General features: G+C 55.7%; 1 protein-coding gene across 8 annotated transcripts in view; it reads left to right on the forward strand.

Annotated features, from left to right (window-relative positions):
• EPHB2 (EPH receptor B2) overlaps nt 1–22,442 on the forward strand; it is a 254,352-nt gene that overhangs the window by 168,687 nt on the left and 63,223 nt on the right. For all 8 annotated transcript variants that reach the window (XR_005590322.1, XM_039508880.1, XM_039508882.1 and 5 more), the window contains exon 5: nt 7,743–8,078. Coding sequence is in view for 7 of the 8 variants with exons in the window: in XM_039508880.1 (XP_039364814.1) it covers nt 7,743–8,078 (336 nt within the window). In the remaining variant the exon portion in view is untranslated. The remainder of the gene's footprint in view (nt 1–7,742; nt 8,079–22,442) is intronic.

The following is a 22,442-nucleotide window of genomic DNA, read 5'->3' on the forward strand; positions in this document are numbered from 1 at the left end:
GCTGGTGTTAGGGTTGGCGTTGGGTCAGGGCTAGGCTGGGGTTAGGGTTGGTGTTTTGTCAGGGCTAGGCTGGGGTTAGGGTTGGCGTTGGGTCAGGGCTAGGCTGGGGCTAGGGTTAATGTTGGGTCAGGGCTAGTCTGGGGTTAGGGTTGGCGTTGGGTCAGGGCTAGGCTGGGGTTAAGGGTTAGTGTTGGGTCAGGGCTAGGCTGGGGTTAGGGTTAGTGTTGGGTCAGGCTAGGCTGGGGTTAGGGTTGGCGTTGGGTCAGGGCTAGGCTGGGGTTAGGGTTAGTGCTGGGTCAGGGCTAGGCTGGGGTTAGGGTTAATGTTGGGTCAGGGCTAGGCCGGGGTTAGGGTTAATGTTGGGTCAGGGCTAGGCTGGGGTTAGGGTTGGCGTTGGGTCAGGCTAGGCCGTGGTTAGGGTTGGCGTTGGGTCAGGGCTAGGCTGGGGTTAGGGTTGGCGTTGGGTCAGGGCTAGGCTGGGGTTAGGGTTAGTGTTGGGTCAGGCTAGGCCGTGGTTAGGGTTGGTGTTGGGTCAGGGCTAGGCCGGGGTTAGGGTTGGCGTTGGGTCAGGGCTAGGCCGTGGTTAGGGTTGTCGTTGGGTCAGGGCTAGGCTGGGGTTCGAGCTAGCATTGTGTTTCGGTTGGGCTGTGATTAGGGATAGGTTTGGGGTTCCTGATGAGGGGTGTATGAAGGAGCCACATTAGAAACTCTTTAGTGAAAGCTCCTTAGTTTAAATGACTCAATGCAAAAAAACACAGTCTAGCAAATCGCATTAGCACAGTTCACGTGTCCTGCCTGCCTGGAGCTGAACGTGCTTCCTAAAGGAGGCCGGTGCCATCATCTCTTCCTGCACTGGGGGAATCGGGGGCAGTGACTGCCTGCTCTTACCCACTGTCCTGTCCCCTGCTCTAATCACTGCAGTAAGCGTTTCCCCTCGAGGCTGCAGAGGGCCAGGCAGCCCCCCAGCTCAGGGTGTGCACATGGTGAGGGTGAATTGTGCTGAATGTTTTTTTTCAGGAGCTGTTCCTGGAGTTTCCCGGTCCCTCTTATCCCATGAAATGTTAGGGTCCTGCACGGCTGCTTCAGTGCTGCCCTGTTCCCACTCCAGCAGGTGCATAGCGTTTGCCTGCTAGGATGGATTTGCTAGTTGTCTTCACGCTTTCTCATCTTCCCTGCTATTATTGGGAGAAAATTTCCTTCTTCCCCACTTTTTATTTACAGTTTTGGGAGCACAACACACAGCCCCTTCCCTGGCTGATGTTGCTCCAATTAGCCTAACGAGGATTCCTTCAAGAGGTTAACACCCCACAAGCCCATTCCCGGAGGGCAAACAGCAACTGCACAGAGCTGCTTTCATTCACCCTGAGCCTTAGGAGGCAGTGGCCATGTGGGGTCGAAGTTTTAATTGTCGCTTCGATAACCTTCCTTTTTTAATGTATCCAGCAGAGTTAAGGTCGTTTTACTTCACTAATATAAACAATTTTCAATTGAATTCCAGTTTCCAACGAAATGCAGCTTGACACAACTCCGAGTAAACAATTATCATGTAGTAAATAAGAAATGTGTCATTCACCATTTTCTAGCTTATTAACAAAGGTCATAAGAATCTGAAGCAATATGGGATAAGCGATTGTTGTGTAAATAAATGTGGTTGGGTGCAGCGTATCATCCTGGTTAGTAAAAAGCAGCACCACCTTTAGTAGAAAGGCTGTATTTGCTTGCAAATCAGCAAGTTTTCATAGTTATGTCAACCAATGAGCAAGAACCATTTCAAGGAAAATAACTAAATAGTAGAACTGCAAAACAAGATTAAAATCACTGATTTCAATGAAGGTTTCCTGCTCGCTGATTTCAATCAAGGCCCCCTGAGAGTGCCTGAGCTGCAGGGCGGGCGGGGGTGCTAACAGAGTGGCCTCTGGGGATTTAAAGCCTCCCCTCCTGCTCACTTGCCCACACCCTTGGAGTGGGGCCCTTGAGTGCTGGAGCTGTGGGCCTGCTTGTCGTCTTGTGCAGGCTGGTTTTACGCCAGCGTCACTTCGTGGACTTCTCTAGGGTTGCTCCTGATTTCATCCGGGGTGAGTAAGGCCCCATGGATGAAACCCATCTCATTTGGAGCAGGTATCTGTCAGCCACTGGCTAAAAGGCTGGTGTTCTCAGAGCCCCCTGGAGCACTGAACTAACCTGTGAGCTGCCGTGCCCACCTGTGGCATTCCCTTCCCAGCATTGCTGGGTGCCCAGGCTGAGCTGCCGTGCCCACGTGTGGCATTCCCTTCCCAGCATTGCTGGGTGCCCAGGGTGAGCTGCCGTGCCCACGTGTGGCATTCCCTTCCCAGCATTGCTGGGTGCCCAGGCTGAGCTGCCGTGCCCACGTGTGGCATTCCCTTCCCAGCATTGCTGGGTGCCCAGGGTGAGCTGCCGTGCCCACGTGTGGCATTCCCTTCCCAGCATTGCTGGGTGCCCAGGGTGAGCTGCCGTGCCCACCTGTGGCATTCCCTTCCCAGCATTGCTGGGTGCCCAGGGTGAGCTGCCGTGCCCACGTGTGGCATTCCCTTCCCAGCATTGCTGGGTGCCCAGGCTGAGCTGCCGTGCCCACGTGTGGCATTCCCTTCCCAGCATTGCTGGGTGCCCAGGGTGAGCTGCCGTGCCCACCTGTGGCATTCCCTTCCCAGCATTGCTGGGTGCCCAGGGAGAGCTGCCGTGCCCACCTGTGGCATTCCCTTCCCAGCATTGCTGGGTGCCCAGGGTGAGCTGCCGTGCCCACCTGTGGCATTCCCTTCCCAGCATTGCTGGGTGCCCAGCGTGAGCTGCCGTGCCCACCTGTGGCATTGCCTTCCCAGCATTGCTGGGTGCCCAGCGTGAGCTGCCGTGCCCACCTGTGGCATTGCCTTCCCAGCATTGCTGGGTGCCCAGGGTGACCTGCCGTGCCCACGTGTGGCATTCCCTTCCCAGCATTGCTGGGTGCCCAGGGTGAGCTGCCGTGCCCACCTGTGGCATTCCCTTCCCAGCATTGCTGGGTGCCCAGGGTGAGCTGCCGTGCCCACCTGTGGCATTCCCTTCCCAGCATTGCTGGGTGCCCAGGCTGAGCTGCCGTGCCCACCTGTGGCATTCCCTTCCCAGCATTGCTGGGTGCCCAGGCTGAGCTGCCGTGCCCACCTGTGGCATTCCCTTCCCAGCATTGCTGGGTGCCCAGGGTGAGCTGCCGTGCCCACCTGTGGCATTCCCTTCCCAGCATTGCTGGGTGCCCAGGGAGAGCTGCCGTGCCCACCTGTGGCATTCCCTTCTCAGCATTGCTGGGTGCCCAGGGAGAGCTGCCGTGCCCACCTGTGGCATTCCCTTCCCAGCATTGCTGGGTGCCCAGGGTGAGCTGCCGTGCCCACGTGTGGCATTCCCTTCCCAGCATTGCTGGGTGCCCAGGGTGAGCTGCCGTGCCCACCTGTGGCATTCCCTTCCCAGCATTGCTGGGTGCCCAGGGTGAGCTGCCGTGCCCACCTGTGGCATTCCCTTCCCAGCATTGCTGGGTGCCCAGGGTGAGCTGCCGTGCCCACCTGTGGCATTCCCTTCCCAGCATTGCTGGGTGCCCAGGGTGAGCTGCCGTGCCCACCTGTGGCATTCCCTTCCCAGCATTGCTGGGTGCCCAGGGTGAGCTGCCGTGCCCACCTGTGGCATTCCCTTCCCAGCATTGCTGGGTGCCCAGGGTGAGCTGGGCATCTCCCGGTGTGCATCTGGCACAGGCTGAGGGTGCAGAGACACAGGTTCCTGCTTGCCAGCTTAGGCACTGAAATAACTTCCCTCCGGGGGCTGAATCTAGAGGGTAGGGCCTGGCTGTAGCCACCCAGGCTTGGAAACTGTGGCTTATGGCAAATAGCAGAACAATCCCCTTCCAAATGCATGTCCAAGGGAGGGGGGGGGGGGCAAAAAGGCTTTTGGAAAAGACTCGGTGCTGGTCCTTAGGTGAGTGGTGATCTAATGGGCAGTGATATACATACAACCAGTAGTTATGTTAAAGGTGCCCAGATCTGTAACATGCAGACTCGAGTTCCAGTGAAATACTGCTGGGAGTGCTGTCCTCCTCTACTGCCCTGCCAAGATCTGCGTCGCTGCGTATCTCCTGCATCACTAGCACCCAGGGGCGCTGAGCTAAGGGCGTGCACCGACGGTCGCTGTGTATCTCCTGCATCACTAGCACCCAGGGGCGCTGAGCTAAGGGCGTGCACCGACGGTCGCTGCGTATCTCCTGCATCACTAGCACCCAGGGGCGCTGAGCTAAGGGCGTGCACCGACGGTCGCTGCGTATCTCCTGCATCACTAGCACCCAGGGGCACTGAGCTAAGGGCGTGCACCGATGGTCACTGTGTATCTCCTGCATCACTAGCACCCAGGGGGCGCTGAGCTAAGGGCGTGCACCGATGGTCACTGTGTATCTCCTGCATCACTAGCACCCGGGGCGCTGAGCTAAGGGCGTGCACCGACGGTCGCTGTGTATCTCCTGCATCACTAGCACCCAGGGGCGCTGAGCTAAGGGCGTGCACCTACGGTCACTGTGTATCTCCTACTTCACTAGCACCCAGGGGCGCTGAGCTAAGGGCGTGCACCGACGGTCGCTGTGTATCTCCTGCGTCACTAGCACCCAGGGGCGCTGAGCTAAGGGCGTGCACCGACGGTCGCTGTGTATCTCCTGCATCACTACCACCCAGGGGTGCTGAGCTAAGGGCGTGCACCTACGGTCGCTGCGTATCTCCTGCATCACTAGCCCCCAGGGGGCGCTGAGCTAAGGGCGTGCACCGACGGTCGCTGCGTATCTCCTGCATCACTAGCCCCCAGGGGGCGCTGAGCTAAGGGCGTGCACCGACGGTCGCTGTGTATCTCCTACATCACTAGCACCCAGGGGCGCTGAGCTAAGGGCGTGCACCGACGGTCGCTGTGTATCTCCTGCATCACTAGCACCCAGGGGGCGCTGAGCTAAGGGCGTGCACGGACGGTCGCTGTGTATCTCCTGCATCACTAGCACCCAGGGGCGCTGAGCTAAGGGCGTGCACGGACGGTCGCTGTGTTTCCCCTGCATCACTAGCACCCAGGGGCGCTGAGCTGGCGCGTGCACCGACGGTCGCTGTGTATCTCCTGCATCACTAGCACCCAGGGGCGCTGAGCTAAGGGCGTGCACCGACGGTCACTGTGTATCTCCTACATCACTAGCACCCAGGGGCGCTGAGCTAAGGGGGTGCACCGACGGTCGCTGTGTATCTCCTGCATCACTAGCACCCAGGGGCGCTGAGCTAAGGGTGTGCACCGACGGTCGCTGTGTATCTCCTGCATCACTAGCACCCAGGGGCGCTGAGCTAAGGGCGTGCACCGACGGTCGCTGTGTATCTCCTGCGTCACTAGCACCCAGGGGCGCTGAGCTAAGGGCGTGCACCGACGGTCGCTGTGTATCTCCTGCATCACTAGCACCCAGGGGGCGCTGAGCTAAGGGCGTGCACCGACGGTCGCTGCGTATCTCCTGCGTCACTAGCACCCCGGGGGCGCTGAGCTAAGGGCGTGCACCGATGGTCGCTGTGTATCTCCTGCATCACTAGCACCCAGGGGGCGCTGAGCTAAGGGCGTGCACCGACGGTCGCTGTGTATCTCCTGCGTCACTAGCACCCAGGGGCGCTGAGCTAAGGGCGTGCACCGACGGTCGCTGTGTATCTCCTGTGTCACTAGCACCCAGGGGCGCTGAGCTAAGGGTGTGCACCGACGGACGCTGTGTTTCTCCTGCATCACTAGCACCCAGGGGCGCTGAGCTAAGGGCGTGCACCGACGGTCGCTGTGTTTCTCCTGCATCACTAGCACCCAGGGGCGCTGAGCTAAGGGCGTGCACCGACGGTCGCTGTGTATCTCCTGCATCACTAGCACCCAGGGGCGCTGAGCTAGGCGTGCACCGCCGGTCGCTGTGTATCTCTCCTGCATCACTAGCACCCAGGGGGCGCTGAGCTAAGGGCGTGCACCGACGGTCGCTGTGTATCTCCTGCATCACTAGCACCCAGGGGCGCTGAGCTAAGGGCGTGCACCGACGGTCGCTGTGTATCTCCTGCATGACTAGCACCCAGGGGGCGCTGAGCTAAGGGCGTGCACCGATGGTCGCTGTGTATCTCCTGCATCACTAGCACCCAGGGGCGCTGAGCTAAGGGCGTGCACCTACGGTCGCTGTGTATCTCCTATGTCACTAGCACCCAGGGGCGCTGAGCTAAGGGCGTGCACCGACGGTCGCTGTGTATCTCCTGCATCACTAGCACCCAGGGGCGCTGAGCTAAGGGCGTGCACCGACGGTCGCTGCGTATCTCCTGCATCACTAGCACCCAGGGGCGCTGAGCTAAGGGCGTGCACCGATGGTCGCTGCGTATCTCCTGCATGACTAGCACCCAGGGGCGCTGAGCTAAGGGCGTGCACCGATGGTCGCTGTGTATCTCCTACATCACTAGCACCCAGGGGCGCTGAGCTAAGGGCGTGCACCGACGGTCGCTGTGTATCTCCTACATCACTAGCACCCAGGGGGCGCTGAGCTAAGGGCGTGCACCGACGGTCGCTGTGTATCTCCTACATCACTAGCACCCAGGGGCGCTGAGCTAAGGGCGTGCACCGACGGTCGCTGCGTATCTCCTGCATCACTAGCACCCAGGGGGCGCTGAGCTAAGTGCGTGCACCGACGGTCGCTGCGTATCTCCTGCATCACTAGCACCCAGGGGCGCTGAGCTAAGGGCGTGCACCGACGGTCGCTGTGTATCTCCTGCATCACTAGCACCCAGGGGGCGCTGAGCTAAGGGCGTGCACTGACGGTCGCTGCGTATCTCCTGCATCTCTAGCACCTAGGGGCGCTGAGCTAAGGGCGTGCACCGATGGTCGCTGTGTATCTCCTGCATCACTAGCACCCAGGGGCGCTGAGCTAAGGGCGTGCACCGACGGTCGCTGTGTATCTCCTGCATCACTAGCACCCAGGGGGCGCTGAGCTAAGGGCGTGCACTGACGGTCGCTGCGTATCTCCTGCATCACTAGCACCCAGGGGCGCTGAGCTAAGGGCGTGCACCGATGGTCGCTGCGTATCTCCTGCGTCACTAGCACCCAGGGGGCGCTGAGCTAAGGGCGTGCACCGACGGTCGCTGTGTATCTCCTGCGTCACTAGCACCCAGGGGGCGCTGAGCTAAGGGCGTGCACCGACGGTCGCTGCGTATCTCCTGCGTCACTAGCACCCAGGGGCGCTGAGCTAAGGGTGTGCACCGACGGTCGCTGTGTATCTCCTGCGTCGCTAGCACCCAGGGGGCGCTGAGCTAAGGGCGTGCACCGACGGTCGCTGCGTATCTCCTGCATCACTAGCACCCAGGGGCGCTGAGCTAAGGCCGTGCACTGACGGGGCACCGCAGCACAGCCTCCCCTTGGTTATCAGCAGGAGGAATAGGGAGGTTCACAGAGATGGCTTGAAAACAGTCTGGGGACTTGCTAACGTAACCTTGGCTGGTGTTAGTCCGGAAGGGGCGGTGGGGGTGGGAACTGCACACCACTCTCTGGAGGGGGTGGAGCTGGTAGTCCAGGGATGTTCCTGAAGCAGCCAGGCCAGCTCAGGGGAAACAGAGCCTTGGCAGGTAGCAGCTTCCATCTCCCCTCTCAGTCTGGGCTCATCAGAAACGTGCTGATGAGCCGGTGTGTGCCCTGCCCCATGGTGACGGGGGTCACGGACTCTCATTCTCTCTCTCTTTCCCTCTCCCGCACAGCCATCCCGTCTGCCCCCCAGGCTGTGATCTCCAGTGTGAACGAGACGTCGCTGATGCTGGAGTGGACCCCGCCCCGGGACGCTGGGGGCCGCGAGGACCTGGTGTACAATATCATCTGCAAGAGCTGCGGCTCGGGGCGCGGTGCCTGCACCCGCTGTGGGGACAACGTGCAGTTCTCCCCACGCCAGCTGGGCCTGACAGAGCCCCGCATCTACATCAGCGACCTGCTGGCTCACACCCAGTACACCTTTGAGATCCAGGCCGTGAACGGGGTCACCGACCAGAGCCCCTTCTCCCCGCACTTTGCCTCCGTCAATATCACCACCAACCAGGCCGGTAAGGAATTGCCCTCTCTGTTGTTGAGCCAGGCGGAGGCTCAGGGGTGGGAATGGAGTCAGGAGCCTCTCGCTTCCTGGTCACATCGGTGGTGACCAAAAGCCCGTCCCACCTGAGGGATGGTCAGTGACCAGCCCATTTCCCCGGGCACAGGGAAAACATCCCTTGTCCTAGCAAAGAGACTCTTTGTGTGTGTGTTTGTACAGGGCCTAGCACCGTGGGGTCCTGTCTGTCCCTGGGCTCTGAGGCAATACAGTAAGCCAAACAATGGGCTGCAGCGGTCCCCTGGCAGGGCCTTGTGGGGAGCTTGCATTGCCGCGCTCTCTCGTCTGGCCTCTCTGCAAGTGCTGCCAATGCTCCAGCGGCTGGAGCTGGAGCGCTAAGGCGGAGGGGCTGGTGGGGTGCACAGGGAGCGCCAGTTCCGCCCTCAGCAGCTCTCGCAGGATGATGTCGCAGGGGATCATTGCCGCAGACAATTGCTAATGAGAAGCACCACTCCAAGGACAGTTCCATTCTGTTCCCTCGGGCCAGAGTCCGGGAGTCTCCAGGATCTCAGAGCTCAGGGGCTTTTGGTTTGGGCCTTCTGGACTGTGGCTTGAGCTCATAACTCAACTGATGGGCACTGGGTCAGTGTCAGCGTGCGTGAGCATCCAGATCTGTGTGCTGGTGTGCCTGGCTGAGCTGGGCCTGAGTGTGAACAGTGTGTCTGTGTGCTGAGAGAGAAACCGCGTGTGCATGGCTTGGCTGTGCAAGGGCTCTTTCTGTGTAGGACTTTGGGGGTGTGTACATGTGGGCGATGTGTCTATTTCTGTTCTAGTTGGGAGAGATCTCTCCTTTCCCTCAGAGGGGCTCCTCCAGCGTTTAGAAGCTGTTTAATGCTCTGATTTCACACCTTGCAATTAAGCGCTGCAATCGCTACATTAATGCCCCAACTGTGAACATTTCCACCTCTGCAGAACAAGCAGCTGAGGCGGTTGAAATTGCGAATTGAGGTTTTTTTTTTTGTTGCCTCCTTTCAGAGCCTTGGATCCTCCTCTTGTGCTTCCCTTGTTTGACACTCCCTTATTATCGGGGCTCACACTTCCCAGGCTGTGTGTTGCCTCTCTTAATGTAGCCATTCATTAGCGCTAAACAGTAACTGCCTGCTCGCTAATTCCTCTGTAATTAGAGGCTCTGAATTCTTTTGCTTACACTCAGCCTAGTCTGGCAGCCTTGATGTACCTCATTAGCAGTTGGTAACAGAAGCTGTAGATACAAAGATACAACAGGGAGCTGGGAAGAGGGGGAAAGGAGGGAAACAGGAAAAGGGGGGTACTCTGCGGCAGGGCGAGGAGAGCTGGGGGAGGGGAGAGGTTGGCTCAAGGGCAGCAATGGAGACAAGAACGCCGGTTGAATGGCTCAGGGGTTGGCGTGGCTGCCTTTGCGAGGAGAGGCTCCGGGCTCAGTCTCCACCTGGGGCTTGTTCTCAGCTTTCACGGGAGCCTAAGCGGAGGATTGAATGTGTGACGGGCTATTTACTGCCTCCTGCAGGGGCTGGGCAAGGCCTTCCCAGCGACCACGGCAGCTACCTGCTCCCCTTCATTCTTGCCGCAGCAGCTCTTGACAAAGCACCGCCAGCCATGGGTTGCTTTGGCCTTGGAGTCATTCTCTGCTCCCAGCTGTACGCCAAGGGCCACTGAACGGTGCAGCTCGGAGGGCGGGACTGGGAGCTGGATTGCTTCCCTAGGCTGAGCCCGCTTGTCGCCTTTGTATCGATAGTTCACTGACTCTCCTTCACGTGATGATATCAGGTGCTGGGCAGCTCACACAGCAGCCAGGCAGGGCAGACAAAGCCGTGAAACTGCTGTGGTTTGAATGGCACGAGGAGAGCCGGCCTTCTCCAGGGAGACTCTGAAGGCAGGTATATGGCGCTGGCTGACTTCAGGCATGGTAGCTTCTTCAGCATCCCAGGTGGGAGAACAGCCCTAGAGGGATGGAGGAAACACCCCTGCAGAGGAAGCAGAGTGTGGGCTGAGACAGAGCCTGAGGAACGGCATCACAGAAGATGACCTCACAGTGACCGTGGTGTGCGGGGTAGCCCAGGGGCAGGGAAGCTGGTTTGGAGAAGGGAGACACCTGTTGTCTCTCAGGAAGGTGTTGAGGCAGAAAGGGGTGGGAGAGAAGCAGCCGTGCTCTGGGTCCTAGGCTGACTTTTGGGCAGAGGGGAGGGTGCCAGGCTGAGCAAAAGCACAGGCAGGGATTGGAAAAAACTTCTGAGAATTCAGCTGCAGCTGAAGATCCACCTGTGACTGCAGAAGATTGTGAGAGAGGAAGGTGTCTAAGGCAGGTTCTCCAGACCTTGAATCCTTCCTGTAACTCTTTTCTGGGACTTCTTTGAAACACCCTTTTTGAAGTAACTGGACACACTGTCCCAGTTATGGTCTTGTCAGTGCTCTGTGTGCTGGCAACATCACCGCCCTACTCCTACTCAGCATTCCCCGGTTCTTCAGCCCAGGATTGTGCTGTTCCTCTGAGCACAGAATCACACTGGGAGCTCATGTTCTCTTGGTTTCCATCTTAACCCCTCAGCGCTCTTCCCTGTCATTCAAGGCCAGATGGGACCATTGTGATCATCTCATCTGACCTCCTGTAGAACACACAGAACTTCCCCAGTATAACTCCTGGTGCAGAGCTTTTAGAAAACCACCCAATCTTGATTTAAAAATGGCCACAACCCTGGTGCATTGTTCCAGTGGCTAATTACACCTTATTTCCAGTCTGAATTTGCCTACGTTCAGCTTCCAGGCACTGAATCATGTCAGACCTTCCTCTGCTACAGTCCCCCATTCTATAAGTATGACCTACATTCTTTGTTCCTGATGGATGACCTTCTGTGTGGCTGTATTGAAGCACACAACGTTCGAATGAGCCCAAGCAATCTAGGTTGGTTTGTATAACACTCCTGTCCCCATCATTGTTTACCAGGCCACCAATCTGTGTGTCATCTGCAAACGTGACCAGCAGTGGTATCGTATTTTCTTGCAGATAATTGATGAAGGTATTGAATAGCATTGGGCTAAGACTAGATTGTAGGAGCATTCCACTAGAAACACAATGCTGATTCCCCGTGTACAGTTACTTTTGGAGATATATCAGTCAGCTCGTTTTCAATCCATTTGATATGTGTTATATTGCTTAATAAGAATGTTGGGTGGTACGGAGTCAGTGGGGGATCAGGTATGTGCTGTGCTCAAGCTAGCACATAAAAACAGCAGTGTGCTTGCAGCAGCATGGACAGCGGCTCAGACTAGCCATCCAAGTACACAGAGGGGGGATCGGGCAGGTTTGCACTCCGATGGCTAGCAGCCACACTGCTGTTTTTAATGTGCTAGCTCAGCCAGAGCGTGTCTTTCTATCCGCACTGGGAAGCCCACTTCCAGCTGCAGTGTAGACAGAGTTTATTTATATTATGTCAACACAGTTACCTTTATCAACCAAACTTGTAATCTCATAAAAATATATGTTAGTTTGGCGAGATGTTTTCCATAAAATCACGCTGGTGGACATCATTTATGTTATCATCCCTTAATTCTTTCCTGACTGCGTCCCATATCAGCTGTTCCCTGATCTTGCTCAGGATTGATGTCAGAGTAACTGGCCTGTTGTTAATCCCATTTACCCTCTTTAAATAATGACACAGCAAGAGGTTTTTTCCCACCAGAGTCTCTGGAGAGACAGACTCAAAATTAGCAGCAAAGAGTCTTGTGGCACCTTATAGACTAACAGACGTTTTGGAGCTTGAGTTTTCATGGGTGAATACCCACTCCGTCGTATTCACCCACGAAAGCTCATGCTCCAAAACGTCTATTAGTCTATAAGGTGCCACAAGACTCTTTGCTGCTTTTACAGATCCAGACTAACACGGCTACCCCTCTGATACTAGACTCAAAATTCTCCATCACGTGGCCCACATGGTAAGACAGACATTATCTTGAGAATACCTCCCATCCTGCTCACAGTCATGCAGATCCACCTCCCCTCTCATTTGTCCTCCACCCAGAACCATCTCCCCATCCGTTTTCAGGAGAACAGACTCACCTCCCCTTCATCCATCCGCAAGGCAGCTATGTCCCTTCAGGACTGGCCGTGATGAAGATGATGATGGCCTCCCCTTCATGCTCACCTGACCTCCCTGAGGCAATGACACCAGTGGTTTACATGGAAAAGCTACTTTAGGAAATTAGCTTCTTTTAATACAATTTGGTGATTGAAGCAAAGAAGTGAGGCAGCACCATGTGACCTGCCTGCCCCACTCTGCAAGGACACCTGGAAACTTCCTGCTGATCGCCAGTGGACCAAAGCATAGGCGCCGACTCTGTGGGTGCTCCGGGGCTGGCACACCCACAGGGAAAAATTGGTGGGTGCTCTGCACCCACCGGCAGCTCCCTGCCCCCCCGCCCAGCTTGCCTCCGCCTCTGCTTTGCCTCCGCCTCCTCTCCTGGGCGCACCGCGTGCCCGCTCTTTCCCCCTGGCTCCCAGCGCTGGTGTCATGAAACAGCTGTTTCATGTGGCTGGGAGGGAGGGGGGAGGAGGGGGACTGCGGCGCGCTTGGGGAAGAGGCGGGGCCTAGGCGGGGATTTGGGAAAGGGGTTGGAATGGGGGCGGGGCAGGGGTGGGGGCAGGGCAGGGGAGCGTGAGCACCCACCGGGGCCGGGGAAAGTTGGCGCCTATGGACCAAAACTACTGTTTGGGAACAGTTTCCTTAAGAAGACACAGGGCCCAAAAGAGCATGCCCAGATGTCTATAAGGACCTGCAGATTTGTCACCACCAAGGTTCCCTGTTTTGCACAGGATGCTGCATTGTCAGCAAAGGTTTGCAAAGGCCAGGGCCAGATTCTGTCTGCTTCTTTGGTGGAGTGAAAGCTGAAGAGAGGGCACCTTCTCCCAACACCCCTTGGGGCTCCCAGAACCTTGGGGCTCACACTCCTACAGTGGCTGGGGGGGGCACCATGGCTCTGTCCCCCTTCTGCACTGGCCAGCCCTGGGTGGATTGCAGATGGTACTCTTGTGTACGTGCACGGCTGTCCACCCCACACTTTTCACCACCATTTTCATGCCACATTACAAGATGGCAAGTAGGTACAAAAACATGGACAAAAAATATTTAATGATCCAAGAAGGTCTGCAAGTTTCCTGCTGAAACATGAATCAAAATCACAGTCACAATGTCCCTGGGATTTTTAGTGGCTTTGCAATGGGAAGAACCACGCAACAAACGTTTCTGAAATTCCCATGCTGGATTGCCTTGCTGCTCGGGCGCATTCTGTTGATAATGTACGGTGGGGACTCTGTGTCCGTGATGTGCTGCTGGGACAGTGTGTCCATGATGTGCCACAGGGCTGCTGTGACCATAACATGCAGCGGGGCCGCTGTGTCCATGATGTGCCACGGGAACACTGTGTCTGTGATGTGCCGTGCGGACACTGGGTCTGTGATATGCTGTGGGGACGCTCTGTTTGTGATGTGCCGCAGGAACTCTGTGTCTGTGATGTGCCAGGGGGATGCTGTATCCGAGATGTGTGGCAGGGAAGCTGGGTCTGTGTCGTGCCGTGTCATGGGGAGCTGTTTCTGTGCTGTGCCACGGGGACGCTGTGTTCGAGATGTGCCGCGGGGACGCTGTGTCTGTGATGTGCCACGGGGACACTGTGTTCGAGATGTACTGCGAGGATGCTGTGGCCATGCCGTGCCATGGGGAAGTGCGATAAATTAAGGGGAGGGGGTAGCTCCCTTTTATGGACACCCAGCCAACCAGTTAGCTGTAAAATTCCTCTTACTAGCTGTTCTCTACTTGCTTTACCTATAAAGGGATAACAAGCCCACAGGTAAAAGGAAGGGAGTGGGCACCTGACAAAAAGAGCCAATGGGAGGCTAGAACTTTTTAAAATTGGGGAAAAAACTTCCCTTTGTCTGTGTTGTGGTTCTCCAGGGAAGAGGGGAACAGGCCAGCAGTTACGCCATGAGAAGTTTTAGGTATGAAAAACCATCAGATCATACCTAAAGATTGCTTAGCTGAAACCCCAGATATGTAAGTAATTTAGGGAATGTCTAGGAAGACACGATTAGGTTTATTTCTGTTTATTTCGTATTGGCATGTGGACTCCTCTGCGTAGACCCCTAATGCTTTTGTTTTGCGTGTAAGCTTTAAGCTGGACTTCAAGAAGGTTATTCTTGATGTTTAAGTTTTGTAAGTGGGTTTTTTAAAAATCTATCAAAAGCCTAAGTTCCAAACGTATTTTCTTTCTTTTTGGTTTTAATAAAATGTAGCCTTTTTAAGAACCAGATTGGATTTTTGGTGTCTTAAGAGGTTTGTGCACATGTTGTTTAATTAGCTGGTGGCAACAGCTGATTTCCTTTGTTTTCTTTCACAGCTCTTCCCCAGAGGGGGGATGAAAGGGCTTGAAGGTACCCCACAGGGAGGAATTCCCAAGTGTGTCTTCCTGGGTCCAAAGGGCTTTTTTGCACTTGGGTGGTGGCAGCATCTACCCATCCAAGGTCAGAGAGAAGCTGTAACCGTAGGAGTTTAATACAAGCCTGGAGTGGCCAGTATTAATTTTTAAAATCCTTGCAGGGCCCCCACCTTCTGCACTCAAAGTGCCAGAGTGGGGAATCAACCTAGACAGGACGCCGTGTCCGTGACATGCCGGGGGGGCGCCGTGTCCGTGCCGTGCCGGGGGGGCGCCGTGTCCGTGCCGTGCCGGGGGGATGCCGTGTCCGTGCCGTGCCGGGGGGACGCCGTGTCCGTGACGTGCCGGGGGGACACTGTGTCTGTTATGTCCCAGTAGGACGCTGTGTCCGTGATGTGCCGCGAGGACGCTGTTTCCATAATGTGCCGTGGGGAGGCCATGTCCATTATGTGCCACCGTGACGCTTCGTCCATGATGTGCTGCAGGAACACTGTATCCGTGATGTGCCATGGGAACACAGTGTACGTGATGTCCCAGGGGGACGCTGTGGCTGTGACGTGCCATGGGGGAGCAGTGTCCATGATTTACTGAGGGGACGTTGTGTTCGTGATGTGCCGATGGGCTGCCGTGTCTGTGATATCCCAGTAGGACACTGTATACATGATGTGCCAGGAGGACACCGTGTCTGTGTTGTGCCGTGGGGAGGGTATGTCTGCGATGTGCCAGGGGGACGCTGCATCCGTGATGTGCCAGGGGGACGCTGTGCCTGTGGTTTGCCACTGGGATGCTGTGTCCAAGATGTACCGTGGAGACGCTGTGTCTGTGATTTTTTGGGGGACGCTGTGTCTGTGATGTGCCACAGGGACACTGTATCTGTGATGTGGTGCAGTGGCCCTGTGTCTGATGTACCAGGGGGATGCTATATCTCTGATGGGTGTAGGGACGCAGTGGCAGTGATGTGCCGTGGGTACGTTGTGACGTTGCGCTCCATATGTTTTATGGAAATATGCTTATGAGTGTGAATATGATGTAACTGGAATATGCTTTATGCAAAAGGTCTCTTGTAAAGTATCATAACAAACATTATAACCTGCTAAATATATTCCTCTTATTGTAATGCATGTATCATTCTTGTATCTGCAACTAGAAATATGAAGTATAACTCTGAGGTCCTATTGTATTTATGCAAAGTGTGGGCCACTAATGGTGGTTTAGAATCTTGATGGCTCCCATTGACTAGGACAATTGGTTGTAAATGGTTTATTTACCTTCAAACTTTCCTGTGTACCTTTGGGCCGACCCAGGAAGAATGGAGACCAGGGGTCTTACAGTGACATGTGACCATTAAGAATCCATCTTAATCCTTGTACTTTTCCATTGATGAGGCGGGGCTGGGGATCAGCACAGACTCCTGCCTTGTGCTAAAGCTATAAAAGAGGATGGAGCAGGGCAAAGGGGGCTGCCAGTCATGAAAACACCCTGCTAACCACCTGAGATGTCTGCTGCAACTTACAAGGACTGTACCAGGGGAAAGGATCGGGCCCAGCCTAGGAAGGAGTCTAGTCTGTGAGAAAAGCTTATTGGAACATCTCTGAGGGTGAGATATTGCCTTTAATCAGTTTCTTAATGTATTAGGCTTAGACTTGTGTGTTTTCTTTTATTTTGCTTTGTGACTTACTTTGTTCTGTCTGATATTACTTAAAAGCCCTTAAATCCTACTTTTTATACTTTTGTTTACTAATAAACCCAGAGTCAGTGATTAATACCTGGGGGAGCAAACAGCCTTGCTTATCTCTCTATCGGTGATATAGAGGGCGGACAATTTGTGAATTTACCCTGTATAAGCGTTATACAGCATAAAACAGATTTATTTGGGGTTTTGATCCCACTGGGTGCGGGAGACAGGTAACCTGCTGAGCCATCTTCAGCTAAGTCTGCAGCTTTGGGGGCATGGACCAGTCCCTGTGTCTGTGTTGCAGCAGGCTGGCGTGTCTGGCTCAGCAAGGCAGGGTACCAAAGTCCCAAGCTGAAAGGGAAAATGGGCTCAAAGGTAATTTCAGGACATCAGGTGACAGTCTCAAGGGGATCTCTGTGACCAAACCCGTCACAGCCATGTCCATGATGTGCCACGGGAACACTCTGACTGTTACGTGCCGCGGGAACACTCTGACTGTTACGTGCCACGGGGACGCTGTGTCTGTTACGTGCCACGGGGACGCTGTGTCTGTTACGTGCCACAGGGACGCTGTGTCTGTTATGTACCGCGGAGACGCTGGGTCCATAATGTGTCACGGGGATGCTGGGTCCGTGATGTCCCAGGGGGATGCTGTTTCTATGATGTGCTGGGGGATGCAGTGTCTGTGATGTGCCATGGGGATGCTGTGTCCATGATGTGCCGGGGGATGCTGTGTCCGTGATGTCCAGCGTGGACTATTATTTCTGGGGGACGCTGTCTCTGTTCTGTGCCACAGAGATACTGTGTCCGCAATGTACCGCTGGGATGCTGTGTCTGTGATGTGCTGCAGGGATGCTGTTCCATGATGTGCCATGGGGACACTGTGTCTGTGATCTGCTGGGGGAAGGCTGTGTCCATAGCGTGCCATGGGGAAGTGATGTCTGTGATTTGCCGCAGGCACGCTCTGTCTGTGATGTGCCGTATGGACGCTGTGTCCGTGATTTTCCACAGGGACATTCTGTCCGTGATGTGCCCTGGGGACGCTGTGTCCGTGATGTGCCTTGGGGACGCTGTGTTTGTGGTGTGCTGTGGGGATGCTGTGTTTGCGATGTGCCGCGGGGATGTTCTGTCCAGGATGTACAGGATAACATGCCACTCGCTCGTGATATTTCAAGCGCCACCCTTTTGCGTGTCCTGGTTTCCTCTGTTTTTAGCACCTGCAGAGCCTCTGTCCTGGTGCACAGTCTGGGCGGTTTGGGGTGGGTTGTGGAGCACCAAGGAGGAACGGCCCCTTTCTGGGATGTGTCCCAAACAGCTCTTTGTAGTGCCAGAGATATATCAGACCCTGGCTCAGTACCGTGAGGGAATGGAGTGAAGCATACAGAGGAGGAAACAGGAGCTCCCAGTGATCGGGAGAATGAAAACAGCTAGTTCTTCTAGGACACATCCCTTTAATGTGCCCCTCTTGTGTCACTCCGAGCAAGAGGGCAGGAGGAACTCTGGGGCTAGCGGCTCTTGGCTGAAAACAGATGTCCAGGAAGAGACCTGGGACAGGCAGCAGCCCAGACTGCAGTTAGTGTCACAAGCGCACCCCAGTGCACATCCTAGATTGCTTTCTCACAGGGTACATGGCCGCCGGGAGCGCACTTCCCTGCCTGGGAGAAACAGACGTGCTAGCTCTGCTGGAGCTAGAGTGCTAAAAATAGCAGTGTGGCCGTGAGGGCACAGCCTGGTCTGTGCCTGTCATGGGTCAGCTCCCTGGCTCCACCAGCCACGGGCAGCACACGCCTCTCTCAGCCTCTAGAGGAGGGGTAGGCAACCTGTGGCACGTGTGCCGAAGGCAGCACGCGAGCTGATTTTCAGTGGCACTCACACTGCCCAGGTCCTGGCCACCGGTCCGGAGGGCTCTGCATTTTAATTTAATTTTAAATGAAGCTTCTTAAACATTTAAAAAACCTTATTTACTTTACATACAACAATAGTTTAGTTATATATTGTAGACGTATAGAAAGAGACCTTCTAAAAACGTTCAAATGCATCACTGGCACGCGAAACCTTAAATTAGAGTGAATGAATGAAGGCTCGGCACAGCACCTCTGAAAGGTTGCCAACCCCTGCTCTAGAGGCTCTGCCGTCCTTCTGCAGGTTAGCGATAGGCACGTTCCAACCCTGGAGCCCTCCCAGCAGCCCCCTGGAGTGTCCAGCCCTGGTCCACTGGGCACTGTCAGAATTCCCAGATCCATTGTTCTCAGGGGAACAGTGCTCCCCACTCACGAGCTCTTCTCAGCTCCCAGCACTTAGCTTTGGTTATAGTGAAAATAAGTATAAGTGTAATTAGCAAAGAACAGAGATGTGGGAAGTAACAAATAAACACATGGCTGCATGTAAAATAAAATCCTAACGCTGCCCACGCCTAGACTGAACTAACAAGACACTTCCCTCTCTAATAAATTCGCTCACTCAAAGTCTTGCTCCCAGCATTTGACAGCCAGGCTTTCTGTGACCCTCCGTCAGTAAGACAAGCACGCTGGCAGCTTGTCTCCCAGGTGAAGGATACTGTGTGTCTCCTTGCATTCTCTTGATATACCAGACTACTTCTTTGATCATAGTCATAAACAGGACACCCTCCTACTGTGTGTCCTTTCCTGTAGATTTTGTGATCTCTTGTTGACGTCACAGTCCAGATTAGCAGGTGGCTCTGTAGGCAAATAGACTTACCTTGGAAGATCCACAAAAAACAGGCAGGGAGAAATAAACAAACATCTGCTATCCCCTGCCTGAGCAGAACCTTCTTATCACCTTCTGGTGACCGATCTTAACTGACACACCTTCAGAACATCATTTTCAGCATAGATGCCTAACTCCTTTAAATATCCCCATACGTAATGACCAGTGCCTTACTGGCTGTTGGTAGAGACCTCCCATGCTACCCTTTGGCACACTGTTATGTAGACATCAGACCCAGGAGATCCCTGTAAAACCCTTTACTCCCCTTGTGCCCTCTGCCACACAGATCCCGGGGGCGGCTGAGATTGTACTCGAACGGCCAGCCTGAACCACTACCCACTCCGCCACGGCCAGACTGCTATTTGTAGCATGCTGGCTCCAGCAGCGTCCGTAGGTTCATGCGTGTCTGTTTACCCAGGCTGGGAAGCGCTCTCCCAGCTGCCGTGTAGCCAGACCCGTTGTGCCTGGATACCATGGTGATGGGTGCAGCATAAACTCGTAGGCTTTGTCTGCACTGTGAGCTAGGAGTGTGATTCCCCGGTTTGTGCTCACAGACGAGGCTCCCTGTGAGCTAGTGTGAGTGCAGAGAGCAGTGTAGCCACGGTCGCATGGGCGGGGGCAGTGCAGGCATTATACCACCCTTTTCGGACAGGTTTGTACCTCACACGACTCAGCCCTGGCTCTGCTGCCATTGCCTCTGCTACCGCGTCTACACTGCTATGTGTCCTCTCACTGGCTCCCATCCAGCTCCCACGAGCATGTGCACACGAGCAGGGGAAGCACAGCCCTAGCTCGGCGTGTAAACGTAGCTTACTTCAGCATTGCCCAGGGAGACTGAAAGTGTACTGAGCACCCGGGGGGTCGCCTCTCCCACGGAGGGCAGGAATTGTATCGTTTCTCTCTCTATCTCTCCCCTCCACCCCGCTCTGATTTATTTCTCAGGATCACATTTCTAGAACATTTACTGTTCCTGGACAGCCATCGACCATGAGGGCACATCCAGGACAGAGACTCAGGCAGGGTTTCAGTTCGTGCCTGAGGGCAGAAGGGCAGCCCAAACGCATACAGCAGGTCAGCCGAGGGCTGGACTTAGTGTCTGAAAAGGCATGTGTGTGCTAGGAGCTGGAAATGCACCTGAAAGAACTAACTCTGTGCAAGGCAATGTGCCTGCCCATGAGAACTGCCCTTCTCCAGGCCGAGATGGCTCTGATGCAGACTGTGGTGCCACATCTGTCAAAATGGGAGTGGAGCTGGGAGCCAGGGGGCTGGAGACGACGTGGGGAGCTTGTCCCCTCCAGGCACAGTTCAGGGGGCAAGCCCAGGGCACATCGGTTCTGATAGACGCTGAGACGTCTCACCAGCCACTCAGGCTGTTCTTTGCTTGTTACATTAATTTATGCAACTTGCTAATCAGAATGGGACGTAACGCTGCCTTTTCCAGGCCGAGGGGAGCTGAGCACCCAGTGGCAGTGAGGCAAAGCCAAGGACTCCCCAGTTTGTCCTTCCTCTTTGTTTTGGCAGCAGAGATTCTGTGCAGAGCCTGGTTTCCCTCACCAGGGGTTTACGCTCCCCACCGCTCCCTTCCGATGCGAGTAGGGAGCCACGGTCCCCCTTTCCCTCAGTCTTTGGATTCTGTTCCCCAGACGCTGCTCACGTTCTCCCGAGTCAGCCACAGCACTTCCTAAATCACTAGCGCTCACACCTCTGTCTCCAGGGAGCGAAGCAGCATCCAGGGGCTGGTGTGTGCAGGTGTCAGACTGAAGAGTTGTAATGGTCCCTCCTGGCCTTTTAAAGCGATGAATGAATCTATCTCCCATCATCTCTCCCTGCAGAGATAGAAGAGTCATAGACTTATAGAGTCCAAGGCCAGCAGGGACCATTAGATCCTCTAGCCTGACCTCCTGTATTTCACAGGCCAGAGAATTTCACCGAGTTACCCCTGTGCTGAGCCTAGTAACTAGTGTCTGTTACCGTCCAGAAAGGCAGCCAGCCTGGGTGTGAAGACGCCGAGAGATGGAAAATCCGTCACTCCCCTTGGCAATTTGTTCCGTGATTAATCACCCTCGCTGCTGAAAATTCATGGATTTGTTTGGCTTCAGTTTCAGTCCCTAGTTCTTGTTCTGCCTCTCACCAGCCAGGCCATCACTACAGCTCCTCTTCTCTCAAAACCATCCATCTCCCTTCTCCTCCGGGCTCCTCTGTCTGTAACTCAGGGCTTTCTCCCCCAGATCCGACTATTCATTTCTGCTCTCTCTTGAGATCATGCAGCCATTGCCTCTCAAAACTAGTTTCCTTTACGTTTGTTGCCTAATGATCCTTCTTTCTCTTGCCAAGCTGCCCCGTCTGATTGTCTGGCTGAGGGCTGGGTGCTGCGGACTGCAGTGAACCCCTTTGGCTGGGACTTCACCCTCTGAGGTTTTGCTCTTCGAGGAGAGGGGGATGCAAGACTTCTGAGTGGGCCATACACGTGCTCCCTCTTTTGCCCACTGGAGGCTGCCCCGAGCCAGGACTCCCATATGGCAAGAGCTTTGCCAGCTGCTAGCGCCTCAGGACTCTTCTTTCTGTTGCTGTAGCTGGCAGTTGGAGGAAGCTGGCAAACTAGGGCATGAGATACACTGCTAGAGCTTTCCTGGCAAATTCTGTAACCCTCCTGTCACCAGCTCTGTGGGGTCCCCCCACCTCCTGATTCCTGAGCTTCCCCATTCCATAAATGACTCCAGGAGTTTAAGGTTTCCGACATTGGCCTGACCTGTTCCCAAGCGTCTACAGAAAACAAAAACCTGTCCCTGACGGAGAGGGGTGGACGTCTCCCGTGCTTGCTCAGTGCGGCTCCCCCTCCCAGAGACGGGTTTGTCCCCGCTGTGTGCGTGCATGAGACAGACGGAGTGACTGAGGCGCTAGCCCTTGGCTAATGTGTGTGTAAGATGTGGCTAATCCGTACTGCTACACTTGGCAGACAGAGTCTGCAGGCAAATTGCCTCGCTCCTGTGTGAGGCCCTGGGCGTAGCACCTTGGCTTGGGGGATGTAAGAGGTCCCATAGCGTGTGGTGCGCTGGGAGCATGCCTGCCTGCCCCGGGGGGTCCGGAGCCTGGCCCTGCCCAGCTCTGGGCCTGCCTGCCATGGCGGGTACAGAGCCTGGGCCTGCCTGCCCCGGGGGGTCCGGAGCCTGGGCCTGCCTGCCCCGGGGGGTCCGGAGCCTGGCCCTGGCCAGCTCCAGCCTGCCTGCCATGGCGGGTACAGAGCCTGGGCCTGCCTGCCCCGGGGGGTCCGGAGCCTGGGCCTGCCTGCCCCGGGGGGTCCGGAGCCTGGCCCTGCCCAGCTCTGGGCCTGCCTGCCATGGCGGGTACAGAGCCTGGGCCTGCCTGCCCCGGGGGGTCCGGAGCCTGGCCCCTGCCCAGCTCTGGGCCTGCCTGCCCCGGGGGGTCCAGAGCCTGGGCCTGCCCAGCTCTGGGCCTGCCTGCCCCGGGGGGTCCGGAGCCTGGCCCTGCCCAGCTCCGGGCCTGCCTGCCCCGGGGGGT

The sequence above is a fragment of the Mauremys reevesii genome, linkage group 21 (assembly GCF_016161935.1).
Source record: "Mauremys reevesii isolate NIE-2019 linkage group 21, ASM1616193v1, whole genome shotgun sequence".
NCBI lineage: Eukaryota > Metazoa > Chordata > Testudines > Geoemydidae > Mauremys > Mauremys reevesii.